General features: G+C 41.0%; 1 protein-coding gene across 2 annotated transcripts; it reads right to left on the reverse strand.

Annotated features, from left to right (window-relative positions):
- Nucleotides 1-77: 77 nt before the first annotated feature.
- On the reverse strand, nt 78-11648 carry LINS1 (lines homolog 1). Of its 2 annotated transcripts, XM_042038996.1 has the most exons (8): nt 11557-11648; nt 10888-10949; nt 7328-7846; nt 7141-7230; nt 6146-6287; nt 5314-5904; nt 2401-2581; nt 78-1417 (listed from the first exon to the last, which is right to left on the reverse strand). In XM_042038996.1, the coding sequence occupies exons 3-8, from the start codon at nt 7724-7726 to the stop codon at nt 517-519; spliced, it is 2304 nt and encodes a 767-aa protein (XP_041894930.1). In that variant the 5' UTR covers nt 7727-7846; nt 10888-10949; nt 11557-11648; the 3' UTR covers nt 78-516. The 2 variants fall into 2 exon arrangements, with proteins under 2 accessions (XP_041894930.1, XP_041894932.1); XM_042038998.1 differs by lacking the exon at nt 10888-10949.
- Between the last annotated feature and the right edge of the window lie 6 nt (nt 11649-11654).

Genomic DNA, 11654 nt, shown 5'->3' on the forward strand with positions numbered 1-11654 from the left:
ATTATGGACACCTGAAGGTCCACTTTGAGCAAGGCACCAATGCAGAACACACAGGATAAACAGTAAACTGCCCCCAACTATATTATTTTATTTAGCCCAACTTCTAAGCAGTCAAGTGTTGCATTAACTTTGCCCTGTAGTCCATAAACCTCTACCAATGTGGCAGTGAATTCATAAATAGAATTACATTAGATACAATTGACAATACTTTAAGTATCATATATTTTTGAAATGCTTTCACGTGAGTTATTTATTATAAAATGTTGAATACCCAACAATTAATCCTTATACTCTGTACGTCGGCATACATATCACGAATAAGCCTAGGACCCTCAGGTCACGGATCATATCACTGGATGCAATTCCAGAGTTTTAGGGTGTCAACCAAACCCATGTTTACCCTGTCTGAGGTTAAATGAACTGGCTACTGCAAGAAGCATGAGCTTTAGAAGTCATTAATCTCATGGAAATATTCCCTGGTGAACTTGTTAAAAAAACCCACAAGAACACTTTGGATTATTGTGGATTCATGGATTTACTCATCTTCTCAATGTGGCTCAGTAGTTTCAACAACGCAGATGGATTATATGGGAAAAGATTTCTTCTCTGCAACCTAGAAATAGCTTCTTGCAGCTCTTCCAAACACTCTGTTGATTTGTAAAGCATTATTCTTAGGGATGCAATATTATCTGAAGATGCCATACAAGTCCAACAGGATGAGGTACAAGATCCCTTCGGTTTCAGAGGCAACACTTCAGACGTGCGTGGATTCCGGTCATCATCTCTGCAGCTGCAACCAGTTTCCCTTCTCCTCACCTCACCCTCATTGTTTGTAGGCAATTGTTTTGCATTTACCAAGCACTCTTTTCCATCTGATTCCACCTCCGAGTCCTCTGAGCTGTCATAATTAACCAGGCTTTGAAGAGAACCCAGCAGGGACGCGCTATCAGTGCCTGTCAATGAGTCAGACTGGTTCCACTCTGCAGCTTCATTACTGCCCTGCTGTGCTGTAAACACCGGGCAATTGTGAGAAGAAGCCAAAGACATCGGAGTCTGTGGTTCTGGTTCACAACCAGCATTTTGCAAACTCTCCCCAGTCACACAGCTTTGCTTTTCTTGGTGGGGTGGCTTGACAGAACAAACTGAGTGGAAAGTGCTGTGCCTGGTATCGAAATGGTTACAGACATCTACAAACTGATGCCACTCCTTCCCAAGAAGCTTTAAGTACCTGACCAAGTACTCCAGAAAGCAAGTTTCTGATGAAATCAGAAAATCTAGGAGTACTGTGGAATCAAATGCAATCTTTTCCAGAAGGAATAAAAAGATACAGTGTGGGTTATATCCACCTGTATGCACAAGGAACTTCCAGGATTCCTCCTCTTTTTGGCTTAGGTTAGCAGCAGCATCACACCGTAACCTGAAAAGTAAGCCAGGAAACAATTCAGTGGAAGTTTACAATTTTTTTTAAAACAGCAATATCCAGAAGACGGATTCTTGCTCTTTTTTTAATTTTGTGAAAAGGTAAGAGCCAAAAAAGATTTTATATCGGAGTGAGAAAGAATGAAGGCAGGTGGGGCCAGGAGATTGGACAGCTGAGAAAGCCAAAGCATTTAAAGCAGGCCTTAAAAGGGCACTCCTTAGGAAACATTCCTTCTGGAATAAACAAAGTTACTTACAACACATAAACTGTACTTTAATATAAATATGAAACAATTTTATTTTAATGTTTTTGTAAACCTGAAATCAGACTAACATTCAGAATGTTACACACACTGGAAGAAGAGCCTACTTGTAGTTAAGCGTCTAAGAATCGTGTGTATCTAAGATATTACTTGCACTATCTTCCCATTTGAAGATTGAGGGCCTTGTATAAGTTAGGATAGCACCTTGTATGGTAATTTAAACAACAATGAAGCATTGCATGTTCAGGACAAATCCATTAAGAACACATTTCAGTTGTTAGCAATACCCATTTTTATTAAGTAGCTGGAATTCCCATAGGGCCAATCCTTATAAACTGTGCCAGAAGTACCTGAATTATTGAAGCTGAATTCTGATATCCCATTCTTGTCAAACCTTCAGTACTGTAAGGAAACAATCTTACTTTTTATCTGTCTAACCACTATTTTAGCATGAAGTCAATTATCCTGAATTACAGGATATGATAAAGTATTTAGTAGGAAACTGTTTCACAACTCCCCTGTTTCCATCCAAAAAAAGACTTGAATTATCAGCTCTTACACCACTCATTATTACATCATCCTGAGGTTTGGGGGATTTTAAATTATCAAAAAATAATTTTCCTTCAAACAAAAACAACCAATGGGAACTCATGTATGTCACAGTAACCTTACTGAAGTACAATTCTTCATAGTTCTGTTAAAAAAAAAGTACACTAACCTATAAAATTTTAAATAGATGAGTAATAAAACTTTAGCAGCTTCCCAGATGTCATCATCCTGCTCCATAAAAACCAAGGAGAGCCATTCACAGTGATGCACAACTGGGTGAGACTGTGGGGAAGGCTTTACGTGACTCCTCCAGAACATCAACAGCTGGGACATGGAACTCTCAAAGTCTCCTGAAAAGAAGAAGCAACCATGACTTTTGCGATACATTTTTTGTTGCCAAATAACATACACTCTCTATTTTAAATTAACAGTGCATAAAAATTCATGAATGCAGTTATCTCTCCTTAGCGCAACTGATTTATCACAGCATCAAATTTTATAGATTGGTTCTTGCCGTTTTAGTGCAGTAGCTTACTCATAAAAATCACTTTGTATTCATTAGACACAGAGACTCTTTCCCTTAAGTCAGAAAACTTACATGTTCAATACTAATGAGATACTACATGATAGTGTGGTACTACAGAGCAGTTTTTGATACAACACAGCACAGATTCAATGTTTAGAAAACAAAAAATTCTCCTGCAACATTGAAATCAATTTCATTTACTGCATCACTACGTGATTTTCCTTAATATTTGACTCTAAGATTTGCTTTTCCTCCTAGCAAATAATAGGAACATCAAATTATCTTTGTTATTAATAGTTACTCTTCAGACTGAAACTCTTCCCTATAAATCTGGAAATTACTCTCAAAATTGAAATTAATTAAAGTTAAGCCACTCTAATCCATGTTAATAGCAAGAAGATCAAGCAGCTTCCCAGAAGGGAAGTTAGCATATTAAAGCATTTAGGTGCTTGTTTTAAACACTTCCTGTAATGTCACTAAAATAAAGAAGTAACATTTCTTTCAAACTGAAATTCCTCTTGACAGTTGGGGTGCTTGAATCTAATTAAAGAACTAATTTTTGTGTCATGAATCTGGGAAAGAAAGGAGAATGGCTTTCTTTGAGAACAAATTTTCATAGACACATTTAAAATTGATATACTTTTTTTCTTTTCGCTTGTTCTTACACAGTCTCAGTCTCTATACACGTTTCAGAAGGTGGATCACAAGGAAAATATTCTTTAGAAATACTTATATTAATTATTAATCTTTAAGAATGGAACTGACATCACAAATATAACATCTTCCAAAAATCGGGAAAAAGTTTCAGAAGCTATCTTATGGAAGTTGTAGCTCTTTTGCACGGATGAATTAAAAATTAATTTTAGGCTTGCTACATAGCATAGAAATATAAAAAATAAAATAATATTTACATCTAGAACAAAAATGCCTCAATGTATTTGAAGTGCTGTAAAATTTCATCCTTGTTTAAAAAGAAATAGAAATCATTTTTGGCCACATAATCAGTAAATATAGAAATGCCCATTCTCACTGATGCCTGACTAGAAATACTGCTTCTGAACTTTTCCATTTTTTTTTCCATGAAGGCTGTAATCCAGGGACAGCATACTGCTTTGATCATAGAACCTGCACATCCACATTCACACAGCATCAGATGTGCATGAGGTCCTCTCAGCGGGAAAAGGGCAGGTGGGAAGATGGGATTCCAGGAAGGTCTCTTGGGCAAAAAGCCTCACCCTGGTGCTTCCTTACAGCAAGGGAGAAGGCATTCACTGGCTCCCAGTGTGACACAGCACCGCGGCCTCTCCCGTCAGGAACGCCACTTCTGCGGCATTCCCGGCCATCCCACTGCTGCCCATGGCACAGCCCCGGCAAAGCAGCAGCTCTCCCTTTCTCCTGCCCCAATCCAGCTCCTCACTACAACAAACCAGCCCAAGGGAGTAGCTATGGGAGGAATGCTCACACCTGGTAATTGGAAGGACCAGACCTGTCAGTCAGGGTGAAGAACACAACCATTTACATAAGGAGGATGTGGAGCTGCTGGAGCAAGTCCAGAGGAAGCCATGGAGATGCTCTGAGGATTGGAGCCCCTCTGCTCTGGAGCCAGGCTGGGAGAACGGAGGGTGTTCACCTGGAGAAGAGAAGGCTCTGGGGAGGGCTTAGAGCCCCGGCCAGTGCCTAAAGGGGCTCCAGAAGAGCAGGAGAGGGACTTTGGACAAGGGCCTGGAGTAACAGGACAAGGGGGAATGGCTTCCCACTGCCAAAAGGGCAGGGTTAGATTGGATACTAGGAAGAAATTCTTTTCTCTGAGGGTGGTGAGGCCCTGGCACAGGATGCCCAGAGAAGCTGTGGCTGCCTCATCCCTGGAAGTGTTCAAGGCCAGGTTGGATGGGGCTTGAAGCAAGCTGGTCTAATGGAAAGTGTCCCTGCCATGGCAGGGGGGTGGAACTGGATGATCTTTAAGGCCCCTTCCAACCCAAGCTATTCTGTGATTCTGTGTTAAGTCCCACAACTTCCCTGTGCCTTACTTTGGAAGTTCCTTATTTTTATTTACCTTTCTATACCACAGCTAGTTTTGCCTCATTACATTACTTGGCTGGCAGTAATGCCTTGTACCTTCAATAAAATAAATGCACAATGGTGCCTAAAGTTCTACCTCCACCTTGGAAAAGGTAAGAGTGTTACCTGCAGTTCCTTTCAGTTCCCCACCCTGAATAGAGTAGATGCTCATGCTATGGACTCTCTTCTTTTCCAGCTGGAGAAGAGCCTGGTGTTCCCAAGCTGGCTTAATTTCTTAATAGGAAAAAGTTTCAATCCCAAATGCAGCTGTTTCAAGCCCAACATATTGCAGGGCTAAGGATTTGATAAAACGCAAGGAGACAACTAATTAGGCAGGACACAGTAACAGCAGTTTCTTGGGTGGGTCTTCTATTTCCTCCCTCCCACCACCACTAATTCAGCTGAAATCTATTTACAGTCTTAATGAGGTATGACTACAAAATCTGAAAGCTCTAAAGCTCTTGCTGCTTCATGAACAAAATTTAAATGGACTGTTACCTTTCATTTCTGCTTCTGTTGCAGAGTTGTGAATCTTGAATTCCAGTGCTTTAAGCACAACCAAACTTAAGGCCCTGAGAACAGTTTGGTCAGAACCACCTTGAGAATCATCTCCAGGAGCAGCTTCACTGCTTCCAAAGTAGCTGGACTTTCCACTGAGTGGGATCTGATTAAGCCAAGTCAAATTCACAACCTGCAGAATAGCGTTACTCAGTGCAAGTATATCCTCACATAAAGATGGGGTTTGTAAAAACAGTGATCCACTTTTAGCATCTTCTCTAGACTTGTAAAGGACACATTTTTTAAGGAGCAAAATTAATTTCTTCTTGATTACATAGGGAATTGATGAACTAATAAGATTGAGGACATAAGAAACTTTCAAAAACAAAATTCTCTGGCACCTGAGAGGTAATTCCATTTCAATTCTGGAAGCCAAAAGTGCTTCAAGAAGATCTATAAAGCTGATCAGATTGTTTGTAGCTTCAGAATAAGGTGAAGTGTAGTGGTGACTGTCAAAATGATGGAGCAGGATGGCATTATAAAATCCCTCAAGCACTGCATCAAGAGGAGCCAACAACTTCTTCAGAACACCTATGGCAAGAAGAGGCACATTACTGACTCACAGTGTGACACAGATAAATCAGTAAATAGGAAATAAACCGGTGTCAGAATATAAATATGGTTAAACCAGTACGTTTTAACACCACTTCGTCACCCCCTGTATAAGGAAGGGAATAGGTGTCCTGGAGCCGAACTATTCCCGAGGAATTCCAGGTGAGTTGCTCCCCCTGGCGGCTCCCGCGTGTCGGTACCGCCGCAGCACCGCCGGTACCTGCTCTGGGGACCAGCGCGTCCTTCAGCGTCTCCTTGAGAATCGCCACCAGAGTCCACAGGCAATCGGCCACCCGGGCATCCCCGGGGAATCCCAACAGCGTGTTCAGGCTAAAGCTGAGCCACGTGACATTTAAGGCGTCCTAAGAAAAATAATTCAAAAACCAATCACGTATGCTTTCAGTTATTATGCAAATTACATTAAATCATAATACAATGATTTTAAATTGTACATTAAAAAGATTCAAATGGAGGCACAGACAAAACACAGGTAGAAATAGTGTCTGTCCTGTGCCATTAATTAGGCCTTTAATTACAAATGTGAAGCAACATATGCATGCAATAGAAATTATCTGTATGTTCCAAAAAGGGAAAACCAAACCTCCTAATGTCATGTGACCTACCCAAAATCAGATAGTGCTGTAGACAGACCAGATCTGAATTGATAATTCCCAGACAACTTGGCAAGAAATATTACAAACATAGTTATGAAATAAATCTGTGTTCAGGATGCTACTATGGAGACTGCAATACATATTCACTAAATATACAGCAAATTTTAAAAAAATCAAGTAATTGGGATATTCAAACAAGAAGATACATCAAAGCATTTGATTAACTTCCAAGAGGTTATTACTTATTTTTATCTACTGCATCACCCAACAGATACCAAGGAACTGTAAAAATACTGAGTCTAGATCATGATTTTTTTTTTAATATCTGTATTGCAACCTTAAAGAGAATATTTCTTGTCATCTACACATATTTTACCTTAAGAGTTTCATAAAATTCCACATTTTTACAAAGACATTCCACACTTCTGCTACACATCAGATCTCCTTGCTTTCCATATTCCACGCTACTCCTAACACAGTTGACAAAGTTTCTCAGAAAATATAACACAACAAAAACTTGGCTGTAGAGTCAAATGGAACAACCTGCAGGCACAGATTCACTAAGCCATTTTTTTGAGCTGTGAAGTGATGCCACACTCACCTCTTCCTTCAGCTGGAAATACACAAGAGATGCTAAAGTTTGTGAGGCCATGTGAGATAACAGCCGATCGTTACAACCAAGCAGGTGAATCTGGAGATAGGTAAAAAAGGAAAAATGTCTAAGGCACATTCCTTTTTAGTCTTCCTCCGTTTATAAAAAAATCTTCCAGAAGTTTACAAAAGCTTACCAATTTTGAGTCAATTTTTGCCTCCTTCAGAAGAACAAAGATTTCACAGTACTTCTTTCTTGTGTGGAGTTCTATTTCCTGGGACTCTACTTTCGCCACCATCATCTTGATCAAGGTTAACTGGAGCAGCATCACCTCTCGTGGGCAGAACGAGGAGCTCATGTTTGCAAAGCTGTTTGATAAATCATCTGTTGCAGGGACATCTGACATATCACTGTCCTGATGGCTCCTAACGCCACCAGCAGTAGATGGCAGATGATTCTGATGACAGGATTCATCTCCTTCTGGTGGCTGCTCAACACACAGATTAATTAAAGAGGAATAATGATGGCTTTCCCTTGCTAGGGGAACGCCTGCCAGGACGTCCTTATACATCTGCTGCAGGAGAGAGATCTTCATTATGAGATCATGCAATATTCCAGAAAATGCTGTGTGTCTTCACTGATAATTCACTGCAAATCAGCTTCCAAGTTATTTTCATCCAGTAAGAGAAACAGAAGCACTTCTCTTCTAAGTTACCTATAAACAAAATATTTTGCTGTTACTTTGCAAGCAACTAGAAAATATAAAAGTATAACACATATTTTTAGAGTTAATGCTACCATTATTACACTTATTTTGAAAATGCAAATTCAGCTGCACCAAACTGTCTCAGTGAGACATTAAAATGAAGAATTATCATGCTGGGAAGAAGTTCACAGTTCCAGTATTATACTACCAACACCAAAATTAATTTGCTGGAATTAACAAAACCAAAGGTGACTATTACTAAGGGCTACTCCTAAAGATATGAGAACTTGGATCAAGTCTCTCTCTACATTGCTAAAACTACTAGAATCTAAAATCTTTTGTGACAGTTGCCTCCAAAAACAGGCATAAAATTTCAGCTGCAAATTTTCCTCCGAATTGGCAACATTCATTTGCTCCACTGGGGCTGGAACTGGCATCAGCTCTCAAAAAAATGGAAGCCAAAGGACAAGTCTTGACTTTTGCTGCACACAGACTCAAGGTGGGCTGACCTCAAGGGCACAGGGACTCAGAAGTTGAAAATTAAAAAATAATTTAAAAACAAAGTGTAAAATTTATTAAGAGCCAATAAAAACACTTACACATAATCAGGAAAAGTGGAAAAAAAAGTCTTTATCCCCATGTCAGTGGAAGATATCTTTCAATCACAGCACTGGAATATTTGCTATAGCTTAAAATGAAGCGCTATTAAGAATTCAAATCTCTGCATGAAGTGTGAACACCTAAGCCCTCAAATTTTCTATCCAGTATGTAAATGGCCAGACAGATACCCCATCTTCTCAGAAAAAGTAAACAAGCCAAACCTTAAGAACATCAGGGTTTCTTTTTCACCTACATTAAGAGTGACACTCATCTGTAATATTTATCTTTTTAGAGCTGTTTTAACATGCTCTGTAACCAGACCTCTTTAAAGTAAAACCAACAAACAAACTCATTACCTGTATCTAGGGTGAAGTTAGGAGTGGAACTTAAGTCACTTAAGAGTAATTTTCATACTTTTTTTCATACTTTGCATACTTTTTGGATCCCCATCTCTAAGTCTGGCATAATCAACCAGGTAGAATTCCAGGTAGAATCCTGCATCCACCTGTAGTTGGGTTTTACTTAAATACATTTCCCCTTTCTTACCAAAGGAAGAAAACAGTTCAGCCTTCCAACCAGTAAGAAATCCTAAACGTCTTCTCATCTGTGTATCAATTCCACCTGCATTTGTCATCAGGCCAAATATTTTAAATTATTACTTGTTTTTAGCAGAATATTAGAAAACAATGAAATTGTACAAGTCAGTATATGGGGCATTTTTGTTCTAGCTTATAATCTTCCTAAGTTTTTAAAACAACATAAAACATTGAGCATTACACCTTCGTTTTTACAATCTAATTTTTAAACTGCAACTGAAGCATGTATTGACAAAATGGCTTCCCAAAGGCACAAAGGATTAGAGGTAGACCAAGATATGCTACCCTGACTCATCACTTCTCCCACCATCAGGAAGCATTTCCTTCAGAAAAGAAGCTAAAATCGGAAGTTGCCTGCAGGAGTGATCTACAATTCCCTCTGGTGTGGTATTTTTAAAGACACATTCAGCAAGGGCTGACCTGAAAACTCCAAAATGTTACAGCATGTTCCTCACCTGATAGAACCAACCCTTCCCCCATCCCTTCCCATACTCCACATTTTGGATGTTAAGAATAAATCTGATGTTTCAGGCAATAAATTCCCTCTTCATTTGCAGAATCTATTCAGAATTCTACTTGAGGTGGAAATTTATGACATGAAACCTTATAAAATTTCTTCAGAAATCACTCTGAATATTTTATATAGTTATTGTTCCTATCTTTGAGTTTTATTTCTTCCTAAATGAACACCTAATAAAGTAAAATTATCTCAACACATTTAGTTCTGTGTTTGAGATCAAATTGAATTATCACCTTCTGTGGTAAATGAACAGATCTCATGCACAAATTCACATGATCCAGCACGGTGGTTAAGACAGAAAGATTCAGAACTTTTCTAGGACATCCACTGCGAGATTTCACCTTCACCACACAATATTGGCTGTGCCTTCCTGGATCCTTCCATAACACATTTATGTTCCACCATTTATTTGCAGAACACTTTACAAAAGCATCTCTAAGGTATGTCTCACTCACACATGACAACAGATCACAAACATAAGTCAATGAAGGAAATTAAAAGTTAGGGGGCCTATTTTGAAGACATTTACTTCAAAGAGGGAGAAAATATGAGACAAGGACTAAATTTGTTTCAGACACAGCACAAGAGTGAAAAGCTCAAAGCTGAAGAGTAAAGAAGTGACAAACTCCAACCCTTATTTGCATTATTTATCTGAGTTATTCATGACAGCATCTAAAAACCAATTAAGGCAACGCCTCACAGAGTCAGACTCCTGCATAAACAACAGGAAACAGTTCTAAAAACCTTATATATAGACTGATCATGCAAAAGACAGGAAGGAAAACTATGCAGAAGGTAAGAAACAAAAAAACGGGGGTGTGTGTTATTTTCATGATTAATAATGCTTCAAAATCAAAGTCAAACACTGCTCTTCACTTATATCTCTGAGTTATTGCATGTCATTATAAGCCATTGTGTTAGTAAAAAAAAAAACCCAACCAAACAAACCATGACATCAACGTTAGTCCAGTCAAATTACAAAGAAATCCTTCCCTGTGAGGGTGGGGAGGCCTTGGCAGAGGTTGCCCAGAGAAGCTGTGGCTGCTGCATCCCTGGGAGTGTCCAAGGCCAGGTTGGACGGGGCTTGGAGAAACCTGAGATAGTGGAAAGTGTCCCTGCCTATGGCAGCGGGTGGAATGAGATGAGCTTTAAGGCCCTTTTTGGGAGAAAAACTATCCAAAACCCCACCCTATTTTCATTAAAAATTAAATCTGATGAACCAAAATGAAACATCAGTTCATGACTTTTGGGTGTGAATCTGAAGGCTCTGGATCTCCTTACAATGAAATGATAATAGCATTAAAGAAATAAAATACACTTTGGACTCCTTGTACCTGCAGTGACTTCGTAGGCTCATCTTTCAATAAAGAATAAACTTCTTCTCAGTGCTGAAATACTGTAAACGCCTCTAAATTAGTGTAATTTCCTTCCAGAGTTTGCAAATAACCTGAGCTGTGCAATCCCTGCTAACTGACACTAAGTACGCCAGATGCTTTGACTGCAATTCTGCCGAGCGCCTTTAGTCACTGCTGGCAGGAGCACACCCGGTCCCGCCTCACCAGCCCCTCATCGCACCGCTCACAGCGGCGCTTCAGCACTGCCAGCGCCGGGCGCCCACCGGAGCCCTCACCACACGCGACACTCGGGGCTAACATAGCGAGCACGGAGACACCGCTTCTCCAGAGCCTCCACAGCCCCATCCTGCCGGACTGAGGACAGCCGAGACCTCCCGCCCCTACACCAGCGCGGCTTCCCGACCCGGCACCCGCACAGCGCAGAGAGCCCCAGCCCGCCGGAAGCAGCCGCCAACCCTTCGTTCACCCGCCCGCTGCCGCCTCAGCCCCTCCCGCCACCGCCTCGCTCCCCGAGGCCCCGCCCCCGTACAGTCAAGCCACGCCCACACAACCACGGCCCCACCCCTCCTCATCCGGCCTCGCCCCTTTCACTCCAGGCCCCGCCTCCCGCCCCCCTCGGCCCGCACGCCCGTGGCCCCGCTTAGTCACCCCAAGCCGCGGAGCGCACGGGCCCGTCCCCGCCCCGCCGCCCGGGGGCCGCTGCCAGGCAACGGTCGCCACTCGCCCGCCCCCGGGGGACCGCGAGG

Source organism: Corvus kubaryi, unplaced genomic scaffold, assembly GCF_017639235.1.
Source record: "Corvus kubaryi isolate FWS band 111438036 unplaced genomic scaffold, C.kubaryi_AGA036_p1.0 37394, whole genome shotgun sequence".
NCBI classification, from domain to species: domain Eukaryota; kingdom Metazoa; phylum Chordata; class Aves; order Passeriformes; family Corvidae; genus Corvus; species Corvus kubaryi.